We start from the raw sequence: 13,600 nt of genomic DNA on the forward strand, positions 1-13,600 counted from the left end.
TTAAAATCTTTTAAAATCTATACAGCAATTCTATGAGAGATACTATTATTAGTCACAATTTACATATAAGAAAACTGAGGCTCACAGAAATTAAGGAACTTGACTATGGTAAACCACCTAGTAAATAAAAGAGCATGGATCTGAGGTGAGGAGTGTCTACACCACTAGGCTGCACTATCTCAAGCCAGCAGTGCATTTATAATTCCCTAAGCAACCATCAAGGGGAAGAAAAAACAAACTAGAAATCACAACTGAGAAAAATCTATATGCAAATAACATTATCATCAGAAAGTAGACAGAAAGAACAAAGACTCAGTCTGAGCATGGAGATGAAAGAGTATTTAAATCATATGATTTGTGGTTCAGGCACTTTTAGAACAGAAAGACATTTAGCCTATTGTATAATGCCAAGAATGGTCATAGATACAGTAATGAGAAGCCAAAAGCAAACATAATCAGTAATAAGGTAAACTTTTATAGAGTGACGTTCCACAGATCCATATAGGTCACATTAAAAACAAAAGCATGAAAAAAAAAAAAACAAAAAACAAAAGCATGAGGTGGATGGACCCAGAGTCTGTCATACAGAGTGAAGTAAGTCAGAAAGAGAAAAACAAATATCGTATGCTAACACATATATATGGAATCTAAAAAAAAAAAATTGGTTATGAAGAACCTAGGGGCAGGACAGGAATTAAGACACAGACGTAGAGAATGGGCTTGAGGACACGGGGAGGGTTAAGGGTAAGCTGAGACGAAATGAGAGAGTGGCATGGACTTATATATACTACTAAATGTAAAATAGATAGCTAGTGGGAAGCAGCTGCATAGCACAGGAAGATCAGCTCAGTGCTCTGTGACCACCTAGAGCGATTGGGAGGGTGGGAGGGAGACGCAAGAGGGAGGAGATATGGGGATATATGTATATGTATATGTATAGCTGATTCATTTTGTTATAAAGCAGAACCTAACACACCATTGTAAAGCAATTATACTCCAATAAAGGTGTTAAAAAAAAGAAAGCAAACAACAAACAAATGAACAAACAACAAAACCCACAAACTACCACCACCAAAACAAGCAGTTATCAAGAAGTTGGCAATGTAGCCCTACAAAACTGGCAGCCTCGTGTAAAATCAGCCATTGGGTTACACAATTTATTGAAGTATGAAATACATACTTCACAATTTATTGAAGTATAAAATACAAAACTGCATCTCTGAAGTCTTTTGCCTAAATCAGCGTTTTACCAGTGATGAATCACCCATGACTATAGATATACAGGTTGTTGGCAGAGTGCAAGAATATAACCCAAGTTCTGAGATTCCCACTCTTGAGCGTTCTTCTCTGGGCAGGTTGCCCCTTGCACTGTGGGCTGCAGGTAGCTTAATACTTCAAAGGTTGAGCCCTAAAGTACATACAATGATCAAGAGATATTGAAAGCCAGCTTATTAAGAAGAAAGGCATTCACTTTGATATTTTTAAGATTGTTCTCTCTGCTTTTTCTAATATTTGAGGTATTACTATTGAGATCGGGGATCAGCAAACATCTTCTGTAAAGGGCCAGATAATAAATGTTTTAGGCTTAGGGGCTATACAGTCTCTGTGGCAAGGACTCAACTCTCCCTTTATAGATAACATGTAAACAAATGGGTGTGGCTATGTTCCAATAAAACTTTATTTACAAAAACAGACTCACAAGCCATAATTTGCTGATCTGATTTGGATGTTAAATACTTCAGAAAATAAGGTTAAAATGTCTGTGCTTAAACCAAATAAGTGAAAGCATTATGAGCAGCTACATCACGCAGTCTTAATCCTTTAAATACATGTTAAGAAGAGAACTGGTCGTTACTGAAGAGGCATAATGATGAAAAATACTAGCTGAACATGGCAGTATATCCTCAAGGGATCATCGTTAGAATGCTTGTTTTCAGAAGGGTTCTTGTCCTCTTACATCAGGAATTATCCAAACCTGCACTTTTTTTTTTTTGGTTTCCCTTGTAATGTTTAGCAATTTTCATGACATGTGAATAGTATTCTAAGCTGTTAAATGGTAGAATGGGAGCTGCCTTGTCCTGTGACTATTATTTTTTTTTAAATAAATAAATTTATTTATTTATTTTTGTCTGTGTTGGGTCTTCGTTTCTGTGCGAGGGCTTTCTCTAGTTGTGGTGCGCGGGCCTCTCACTATCTCGGCCTCTCTTGTTGCGGAGCACAGGCTCCAGACGCGCAGGCTCAGTAGTTGTGGCTCAAGGGCCCAGTTGCTCCGCAGCATGTGGGATCTTCCCAGACCAGGGCTCGAACCCGTGTCCCCTGCATTGGCAGGCAGATTCTCAACCACTGCACCACCAGGGAAGCCCCAAACCTGCACTTTTGAAAGCAGTATTCTCTGTAGAAAAGTTGTGCTTAATACAGAGGAAATAGAAATGGAAAACATTTTCTATTGTTAGTAATACAGGGAAAAGATTCCTTTGGAATAAGACAGACCTGGGTTAAAATCCTCATTAGATCACTCACTACCATAAGATGTAGGAAAAAAATGACTTCAACTGTCTGAATCTCAGTTCCCACATGTATCAGAAAAGAATAAAGGTGATTTTACAGGTGTGTCCATCACATAAACAATAGGTTACAAGCCTGGCACACAAGGGTTAGCTCATCCTTCAGAGCTACGAAATTATCTTCTCACCATAGGAACATTTTTGCAATACAGAAATTAAAAACACAAATTTAGTCCTCACATTTTCCACATGCCACCAAAGACAACAGTACTATGACCAAAACACCAATAGAAGGTGGTGTAGTCAGACACTGAGGATACATCTGCCCACCTCCTCCATTCTCGCAGGGTGTGCTTTCTGACCTACTCTAATAAAGCGGTTATGGGTATGTATCATTCTTTTCATGTTTACCTCCCACTTACAACAAGTAGGGCCAGGGCAGTGGGCTAACAAATAAGTGTTTCATGAAATCATTTTGCAATTTCTCAGAGGTTCAACTGCTTAGCATTTTGAAGACTAAATAGATACTTTGGTGTCACAAGTTACCTAACATGGAAAAAAAGTCTAGCAATAAGAGTCTTACATGTTGTACTTTTGTTATTAATTCTCTTTACTACACTACTTGGTGACCAGTGGAACAGAAAAAGTAATGGCCTAAAAAGTGGTCCAGGTATAAACACCACACTGCATTTCAAGAAGCTATTTTTATGTTTCTGATATAAAGAGGATCTGGAGTGGTGGCCAATTCAACAATAGTGGAGAAGCAAAAGGACTGCAACCTCCAAGAAGGAAAAAGTATACAGAGTTTGGAAAAGCATAATCAGAATTACAAGTGCTCAAAATCATCTTTAGCCACAATATAAATTTCATTGGAAATTTCAAATAATATTAGAGAACAGGGTGAGATCTTTTAGATCAAGAGGAGTGAGCTTAGTCGACAGACTGACAAAGAGACTGATTAAAAGCAAGGAAATTCAGACTCCGGCTCCTGACCCCAATGTTTCACCTTCTTATAAAAACTCTGGCTCCTTATGACAATTATTTTTTACTTTTAACATCATTATTAATATACAGCTGCAGTTCTCAAATTTTGGTATCCATCAGAATTACCTTGTAGAGTCTGTTAAAAATGAAGGTGGCTAGGCCTGACCCAGACCTGCTGAATCAGAATCGTTAGCTGTGGGGTCTGCATCTCTGTTAGAGAAGCTCAAGGGAGCACCTTTTGACTAATAGTGACTAAAAATGCAGATTTCCAAAATCAAATATTAATTATTACTGACCAAGGAAGATGAAAACTAGTTCTTAGGGAGAAAGATAAGCCTGTTGACTGCATATTCTAAATTTCTTTACATTAATAAAATTGCCTTCATTTTGCTGTCATCAAACAGCACGGTATGTCTACAAATTTTAACACACACACACACTTTTTTAACAGCCTAGGCTTCCCAAACCTCTTTGTAAAAGCTGGTCAATTTCCTATACATACTTGATCTGCATGGAGCATACTCAACAGTCTTTGTACCATCCTGAAGAAAGCATGTTCCAACAGGCTCTCTCTCCTGTTTCATTTCAGTCCTCCAGTGGTACAGTGGGGCACAGGCCTGAAATCAAAGGGGGTAGTCCACACATAAAAATTCTCTGAAAAAAATTAGTGTTTCATATAATCTATACTACCTCAGATTACAATATACCTTTATAAGCATTTATAAAAATTAATCAAACCTATCCTTTACCTTAAATTCCTTATCACAGTAGTGGATAAAGATTTTTAAAGTACTCTTTTCATATGCTTCTAAAGGCCATATTTGGAGTCTAGGTATTTTTTTTTTCAAAATAGCAAAATCATTATTTTGAGTAGCACCTTTCTTGACGTTAGGTGCTAAACTGAAGGGCACAGACCAAATGAATATTTAACTAAATAACACTCTCATGTGTGTAGAATATATCCCTAAGTTATAAAGCAAATAATTTATCAAGTAAGAAGAGAGTAAAAGAATTTGCAGTGCTTATTTTATTTACTTTCCAAATAAACTATGACCTTTTTGCTTTCAGATTTATAGACTTCAACACCATGTAAAAGTGGTAGAATGCATGTTTTTTAACAGCATAGTAATCTACCAAAGTATAACAATTTAATTTGCTGGAAAAAATTCAATGAATTTTCTATAATATCCTTTGAAGCAAAACATTTTAATACAAACACTACAGATAACACTGGGCTATTTTATATTTACCCTAAAAACTTAAAGTAAGAAATCACTGCCACTTCTCTCCATGTACCTGATGTTCCAGAGTGGAGTATTTGCCACTTCTGCATATTTTTGCTTCTTTGTACCTCCTTCTGCCTAGAATGCCACCATTCTCAACCTCTCCTTTCACCTCCAATTGCTAAAATTTGACACATCCTTTGAAGCTCTGCCGAAATTTCACTTCCTAAACAAATCCTTCCCTCATGCCCCACAATCTGATGGAAAAAAGAAGAAAATAATAAATACTATGCAAGTAGTTAAACTAGGGAAGGGCTCTCTGAGGAAATGAAAGTAGAGCTGAAATCAGAATGAGAAGGAGCCAGCCCAAGTGAAAAGCAGTAAGATGAGCATAAGATAGGCAGAGGGACAAACACTAAGGATCTAACTGAAATGACTTGGTATGGAAGGAATAAAAAGACTAGTATAGCTACACATGTGAGGTGGAGTGAGATGATACCAAAGAGTCAGCAGCTGGTGACTGGATTACGCAGATGCTTATAAAAACCAGGATGAGCATGAGATTTTTACCCTGAGAGGGATGAAAAGCTGCTTGACTGTTTGAATCAGGCAGGTGAAATGCTCTGGTTCACTCTGGTCCTTCTATAAAGAATGGGTTGTAGCTGGGGCAAGAGAGGAAGCAGAGGGATGAGAACAGCCACTGCACTGACCCAGGTGAGGAACGACGGTGGCTTGGTACAGGGTAGAATAGTGGAGATGATGATTTACTGAGGGCCGTGGGATATATTCCGGAAGCTGGAGACAGAACTGACAGGGCTTGCTGGTGGATGGGGTAGAGAGTCCTGCCTCTAAGATGGGGAAGTTTATATGGAAATACTTATTTTTGTGGTTTTTCCTTTATGATGGAGGGTAACAGTTCCATTTTGGTCCACATTCATTTTGAATAATATATGAGATATACAAATGAAAATGTCAAATTGGTAGTTTGGAAATACAACTTCTAAAGATCCAAGGAGAATCAAGAGCTAGAGCTATAGATTTGGGGATTATGATATATAGATTGTATTCAGAGCCACAGGATAGGATAGGAGCAGCTAGGTAAAAGGTGTAGTTGAAGAAGACAAGGGCCCAGAACAAAGCTCAGAGACACCTCAACATTTAGAAGCTCAGCTGAAGTAGAGCTATTAAAGGAGATGGCAAAAGAGCGACCAGCGGTAAAGGGGAAAACCAGAAAAGTACAGAGTCCCAGGAGCCAAGGAAATAAAAGTATTTCAAAAAGCATGGGTCAAATGACCTTGTTGAATGGTTTTGAGGGGGCAAGAAAAGTATTCTTGACCTGCAAGTCAAGGATGACCTTGCCCATGCCTACCTGAGCCTGACAGGAGGGGTTGGGAAGAGGATGGGAAGTGAGGAAGTGGAGATGGTTACTACAGAAACCACTTTCAACAAGTCTTTGAAAAGGGGAGCAAAGGAAGGGGACTGTAGCAGAGGGGACGATGAGGCAAAGGCAGGGGTGTTTTATTCGTAAGGAGAGGAGGTACTAGGGCATTTGATTAATCAACGGCACACTATTCCTAAACCTGGCTGGATAGAAACAAACTGATGGGAACCATCGAGTAGGGCAAAAAAAATGAACAATGTAGGAATGAAGGTGAAAGTAGCAAAAGCCAAGTCTGTGAAGGGTGAGAGAGAGGGTATCCTTAGAAGGGGTGGCCTTTGATCAGAGCTAAGTGATCTGATTAAACTCTCTGCCCTTTAGCACACTGAATTTTACTATCAGCTTTCAAGCATAAAACTTCCTGTGTTCCCACATAAATTGACTAAAGTTAACTTATTAAATATCTAAAACACTTACCAAAATTTTATCCTGTTTTGACCTCACAGATGCTCCAAACCACTGATGAGACTTAAACTCCAACGGATCATCCTTGGCATAATCTCTATTGCCTAAAATAAAATTAAATTAAGTTAAAAAATAATTTTAAAAAAAAACTGTGAGAGGTGAGAAACAAAATATTCTTACTTAGTATAACATAGTTTCTTTCAATCCAACCAGGTTTATGACTAGTGTGCCTTTGATTAATCAAATAGTACACTGGCTATTTATCTCATATACTTTACACACGTTGGGGATTTTCAACTAATTAGAAAAAATAAAACACAGGATGACTTAGAAGTGTCTCAGATTTGTTATTAATCCTACCAATTATCACAATGCAGATTTGTTATTAATCCTACCAATTATCATAATGCAGAAGTGAAAAAGTAACAGCATGTGAAATTTTCCAGTTGCTAAATTGTAAGAAAATTAACTATTAAACAAACACTTATGATTACCTTCTGTACTCCCAGAACTTCTTTCTGTGGCATGAAGATATTTACAAAAATAGAAGGCTATGAAACACCTTTATAGAACACTAGCTAACACTTAGTCAAAGACTAAAGACTTAGTAAAACACTTAGCTAACACTACAGTAACACTTAGTAAAAGACTAAGATCTTACCAATGACATTATAATGTGAGTCAGAATCCAGAACACATGATTTGGCTGGTTGGAAAAAGAATTTGATTTGGCACACTACATGCAAACACTTATTTTTCAGCCTACATTATTGAGGAAATTATTCCTGATATAACAGGCACTCATGTAAAGCACTGTAGATTTAAAAAGATAAAGATAAAAATCTTTTCCATGAGAAAGCTCTTGATCTGGTCAATGAAAAAATTACAGAAATATATGCATAAAGTATTTGGGGAAGGAGAGACTGTTTTTAAAGTCCAGTCTGTTCCTCTTAAAATCTGTTTATAATAATCATTCCTTATAAACATATATTTCAATAACTGTATTGGACAAATACATCAGACAAGTGTCAATTTTAAGAATGCCAGCCAACATGTTAATATCATCAAAAGGTTTGGTTAAATCTACTCCCTAAACCCCACCCATCTAAGGTAGTGCTTATGGTTATTCAATTCCATTTTGAGGACTTAAGACCAATTGAAGAGTTATACATAATTAATGATCATTTCAATAATGCCAGATGTCATCTAGGCAAGGTGTTAACATATTAGTTGTACTATTCTTTGAACATTTTCATTGTTTTGCAAAAAAAATTTTAATGTGTCAATTTCCAAAGTCCTCTATCTGTAGTCTAAACACCACTCACTGTTTTTTGTCAGTGGTCACAAAGGCACCATTTACTAGTAAAGGGAGGGAGGAAGGAGGAACAAACTAGCTAGTACATGCCTTTTACCATATGAATCAAAGTTTCCCAACAGTAGCTAGCTTGCCTTTGAAGCCTATGTTCACATGCCGACCTCACACATCAGTGACCTATAGATCACCTAACAGTTCACGTGCTCTCTTACATTTCCCATCCTCCCATAGTTAGGTTAAAGCCGCATAACTCATTTTTATCAATAAAATGAGTTCTGCTAAGAGCAGAAGTGGCATGTGTCCCTTCCAATTCAAGTCAGTTAAGAGTGGATATGAGTTCAGTAGTCATCAAGGAAATGCAAATCAAAACCACAATCAGATATCATCTCATATCAATTAAGGCGGCTATTATCAGAAGATGTGGAGAAAAGGGAACCCTGATACACTGTTGGCTGGTAATGTAAATTGGTGCAGCCATTATGGAAAACAGTAGGGAGGCTACTCAAGAAATTACAGACAGAACTATTGTATGATCCAGCAATCCCACTCCAGGTATATATCTGAAGGAAATGATACCACTACCTTGAAGAGACCTCTGTACTCCCATGTTCACTGAAGCATTATTCACAACAGTCAAGGTGTGAAGCAACCTAAATGTCTATGGTCAAGTGAATGAAAAAAAAGAAAATGTGGTATATAATTAAAATGGAATATTATTCAACCTTAAGAGAAGAAATCCTACCATGTGCACCAACATGGATGGACCTAGAAGACATTATGATAAGTGAAATAAGCCAGACACAGAAAGACAAACACTTCATTATATCACTTATATGTGAAATCTCAAATTGTCATTTCATTTTAAAAAACAAAATAAAACAAAAACAGTGGATAGGTATTCTCCATGTTTTCTTTCTCCCAGCCATGAGGTTGAAAGAATAGATGGTGTGGAATCCCTTAATGGAAGCAGCCTCAGTCCAAGTTTCTAAACCACCAAGAATAGCCAAATGACCTACACAAGATGATGACATGAGCAAGAAATTATCCTTTTTTAAGTGATTGAGATCTGGGATTTGTTTGTATATTAAAAAACAAAACCAAACCATGTTGCTACTGCAGTATAGCCTAGCACAGTTTGAGTAATATATGTTCTAAAAACAAAATGCTATATCCAAAATGGACTAACCTACAACTACAAAGAAGCTCAGCCCTTGGAAGAATTGGATTCAATTAATAGTTTTTTCAAGGATTTTAGCCATAAAATATATGCTTACAAGTTATTTAATAGAATTTAAAAAAAATTCCACTGCAAGCTAACTGTGTTCTCTCACTGTATTACTGGATTTCTATTCTATTCTTTTCTACAAAGGAAATAAAGGCATTTTCCCCCCTTACATTAATGAAGCAGGAGAAATACAGTATGACAGTGAAACAGTCGGTGCTTGGAGGGATTCACTTCTATTCATTGTCCCTTGAGACCATAAGCATCATGATAAACTCAGGTAAGCTTAGCCTGAGGGAACTGACTTTATGATCTAATGTATCTGAACAAAAAGTACAGCATTATCACAACTGCTACCTCCTGCTTCTGCTTTCATTTAAAACAGCCTTTTCAGCAAGACCCTAAAGATGTTAAAGCAGAAGCAAAACTTTTCTATATTAGAGGAAATCTTCCATGAACGAAAGTACCATATTAGAGAGGTGGTACTCAAATTAATTTAAGACTCCATGTATTTCCTCATACTCTAAAACTTCGATTCAGAAAAAAAAGAGAGAGATGTAGGGACTTCCCTGGTGGCGCAGTGGTTAAGAATCCACCTGCCAATGCAGGGGACACGGGTTCGATCCCTGGTCTGGGAAGATCCCACATGCCATGGAGCAACTAAGCCCATACGCCACAACTACTGAGCCTGTGCTCTAGAGCCCACGTGCCGCAACTACTGAGCCCGCATGCTGCAACTACTGAAGCCCACGCACCTGGAGCCCGTGCTCCACTACAAGGGAAGCCACCACAGTCAGAAGCCCATGCACCACAACGAAGAGTAGCCCCCGCTTGCCGCAACTACAGAAAGCCCGTGCACAGCAACGAAGACGCAACACAGCCAAAAATAAATAAATAAATAAATTTATTTGTTTAAAAAAAAAAAAAAAGACATGCAGACCCAACATCACTATATTCTTGCCAATACAATATTCCTGCCTACAAGACACCTGGTAAAGTTTCCTCAAAAATGTCAATGTCATGAAAGACAAAAAAAGTAAGATTCACGATTAAAAGAGAACAATCTATGGCAACCCAATGCAAGATGTGATCCTTGATTGAATCTTGTGTCTGAAGAAATTTTTCAAGTTACAATGGACTTTACTACATAACAGTATTGTAATAATGACATATTTCTAGTATGTGATGATGATGACAGTACTGTGGTTATATAAGGGGAAGTCCCAGTTATGAGGAACTGCCTGCTGAAGTGCTTTGAGGTAAAGTTTCACAATGTCTGCAAGAATACTTGAATCTAGGTGAAGGGTATATTGTTCATTGTATTACAGTTTCAAATTTTCTGTAAGTTTAAAATTTTTCAAAATAAAAGTACAGCAGTTAGCAAGTACAGATATTATGTACTATAAGGCCAACAACAGAATATCTTCTATTTCTCTTTATTTGTACTCTTTATTATATGTACTCTAATAATAATCATTAAAAATATTACAAAACAAATGAAAACATAAAACACAAAATAAAGCCATATGTAAAGATGAATCTAAATACCACCATCCCACCATAAAGAAATATCCTCTGATCACATTTTAGTGTCTATTCTTAAACACTTGTTTTAGGAATACATGCATATCCTTTTATGCAAAGTAGATATTAAGCCAATATTAAAAAAAATTCAAGCTATTACTATATATGTAAATGTATATACTTTCTTCCCTGTAACAATATGTCAATAAGAGTAGACCTACAGCACCGTTTTCATTGTTGTTGAGTACAACATTATACAGCTGTACAGCAGTTTATTTAATCAACCCCCTGTATCTCCTTCAGTTTCAAGTTTAGGAATATTTCTATTTTGATTTAAGAGACTTACATATTCCCTCAAAGTCACATCTACTTACTCTTCCAATATACACGGAAGTTCATTATAAGCTATCTGAGCATGAGCTCTTTGCTAAATGAAGATGATAAACCTTTTGGAAAATGGTATGTAATATAGAGTATTATTCTAATGGCTAAATTTTAATCAAGGTTCCAAGATAAACTTATTTCTATATGTAAGAGTTCCCTTACCCTGAGTCCCCAGTCCCTTACACAAGCCCTGTAGGCCTCTGTACCCAAGGGCCTCTGACCTAGAAAACCTTATTGCTTCCATGTTTGATCCAAACCGTAACTGAAAAGTCAGGTGTAGCTGTCCATGACCCTAACGCATGATGAAATGGTAGTCTGCCCCTGAAGGAAATATCTGATACAAGGGACAGTCATGGGAACAAGTAATTACAGTGGAGCAATGGTAGAGGACTGTGTAAAGAGTAATGGGAAAACGGTGGCAGAGTACAAGTGAGGGAATGCTTTCTGGGCCAAGAGAAGATCCTACGCAAAGAAACAAAGGAGTGGATATTCTTGGATTTTTTAGAGACTTGTGAGTTGTTCACTGTGACTAGAGAAAAGGGTCTAGAGGGGAACAGTGGTCAAGAGCTTTCATGCCACGCTAAGAGTGGACTTCATGGCATTTCTGAATTGCCCTCTATGCTAAGCAATTTTTCTTCAATTATGTTTCTGAAAGGAGGAAGAGAAGTTTCCTCTGTAAAATGTTATCCCATTCTCTTCCTACTACTTTGAAAAACTGCTTCCATAGATTTTAGTTTTCCTAAACAAATGGACTTTTCTCTAAATTTGTAAGTGGTGGCATAGGACGCTGCTATGCATGGTCAGGTATTATGTGCTTCTCATTGCTACCATGTTCTATGTCCTGTTTTTTTAAAAAAAGCATCAAAAACATCCCCTACCATTATGATTATGGTTATCTGCCTTTGTGGACATCAGGTTTAGCTTGAGCTAAAAAAATGTCCTGGAAAATAAGTAGAAATTTTACATATATTTTATATATATATTTTTATACACAAAAATCCATAGTTCTTTCCAATATGGCAAGCAATTTACCCACAGCATTTAAGAAAAATGAAGCAGCACCAGTCAAAGGTGAAAAAGCACCAGGCAATATGGCTCTTTTTGATTAAAAAGTATATTTGAAAAACCAAGACAACAGCCGTATCTTATAGCATCCAGTGATTAAAGGTGTTTTCAATTACATTAACAAACACAAGAAGTCAAATGTATTTGGCTATAACGCATTGGCATATATTGGCAGCCAAAACTTGGTCAACAGTTTTCCAAAAAAATATGTTATCACCCATTGCTTTGAACGCCTTCAGCTTCAACAGGGTCACAACCTCAAATTACCATCTTTTTAAGAAGTTTGCTCAATGGGAAGTTCTTCTTTACCAATCAGAACTTTTTTATCCAGAGACCAAGTCTTAAAATACCCAATTCAACCTCAGGCAGAAGTTTCACTCAGAGGAAGTGTGAATAGAGGTGGGTGGGGAGAAAGAAAAGGAAAGCCTGTTCTCCAAACACACTGACAAGAAGTTCATTCATGACCTGGCTGAAACTGGCAGCTAATCCAGGGCACATGACGGAAGTAAATATTTTGAGTCACAGCCCTGAGTCACCATTTCGAGTGATGCCGGAACTCCCCAGGCTGCTTGGACCATGCCACCAACCTTGAAAGGGATACAGAGTACAGACAACTGCAGAAATTCCAGTGCTGAAGGAAATGCTTCCTCAGGGAACAGTCGAGAAAGAACAATGATTTCTGTCCATAATTCTGTAAAACACCTTGAAATATTAGCTCTGATCTCCCAAGTAAATTAAAAGGAAAAAGAGTGTCTCACACAATGGCAAAAATGAGAAGAAATTGCCCCGTATTATGTAAATTAACAAAGGACTCCATACTATCACTTTCGGAAATTCATAGAAGGAAATGCTGCTAGAGAATCTTAAAGTTAATTAGCAAGTACATCACCAGAGACTTGAAAATTTAACACCTATTTTGGTCAGCTTTTAAACTTGCCAGTTGCACTTTATCAGACTCCCGTGATTGAAGACTTCAGGACAGAAGCATATTGGATGATGCAAACTGTCATAGCTTTAGACTCTGCCCGCTGATTAGTAACCAACTCCTCTCATTTTTTTCTCATTTCCTCCAACGGTTTGAAAAGACACTGTCGAACATTTAACTTGCTGGAGAATTACAGGAGATGCTCATTTTTAAGACAAAGTTACTTTATCACCCTAAAGCTACATTTTTTTGTTTCTTCTTTTCATGCCTAAAGAATATCCTTCGGAACAACAAGACTACATCACCTTTTTTGAAAAGGCCAAAGGCCAGAAGAATGCCAAAACATTAGAAAAGCAAAACAGTAAACTTTTATTTGGAAGTGACCTGTGTATTTAGTCATTCAGCTCCCATTTGTTACTTTACAAATAATGATGTAGGTCCTCAGAGGGCTTATATTTTGCCCCAAAAAAGTGGCTATTAAAACGATGTAATGTACAGCATGGTGACTATAGTTAATAATACTGTGCTGCATATTTGAAAGTGGCTAAGAGAGCAGATCTCAAAAGTTCTCACCACAAGAAAAAAATATTTTGTAACTATGAATGGTGATA

General features: G+C 37.2%; 1 protein-coding gene across 3 annotated transcripts in view; it reads right to left on the reverse strand.

Moving 5' to 3' along the window:
- ITGAV (integrin subunit alpha V) overlaps positions 1–13,600 on the reverse strand; it is a gene marked incomplete at its 5' end in the record, with an annotated part of 86,801 nt that overhangs the window by 46,685 nt on the left and 26,516 nt on the right. For 2 of the 3 annotated variants that reach the window (XM_082658058.1, XM_082658057.1), the window contains 2 exons: positions 3,991–4,105; positions 6,567–6,658. The exons of the other annotated variant lie outside the window; for it this stretch is intronic. In XM_082658058.1, the coding sequence (XP_082514184.1) occupies positions 3,991–4,105; positions 6,567–6,658 (207 nt within the window). The remainder of the gene's footprint in view (positions 1–3,990; positions 4,106–6,566; positions 6,659–13,600) is intronic. 3 annotated transcript variants of the gene reach the window in all.

Source organism: Grampus griseus (assembly GCF_964374135.1).
Source record: "Grampus griseus genome assembly, chromosome: 7".
Taxonomy (NCBI): Eukaryota; Metazoa; Chordata; class Mammalia; order Artiodactyla; family Delphinidae; genus Grampus; species Grampus griseus.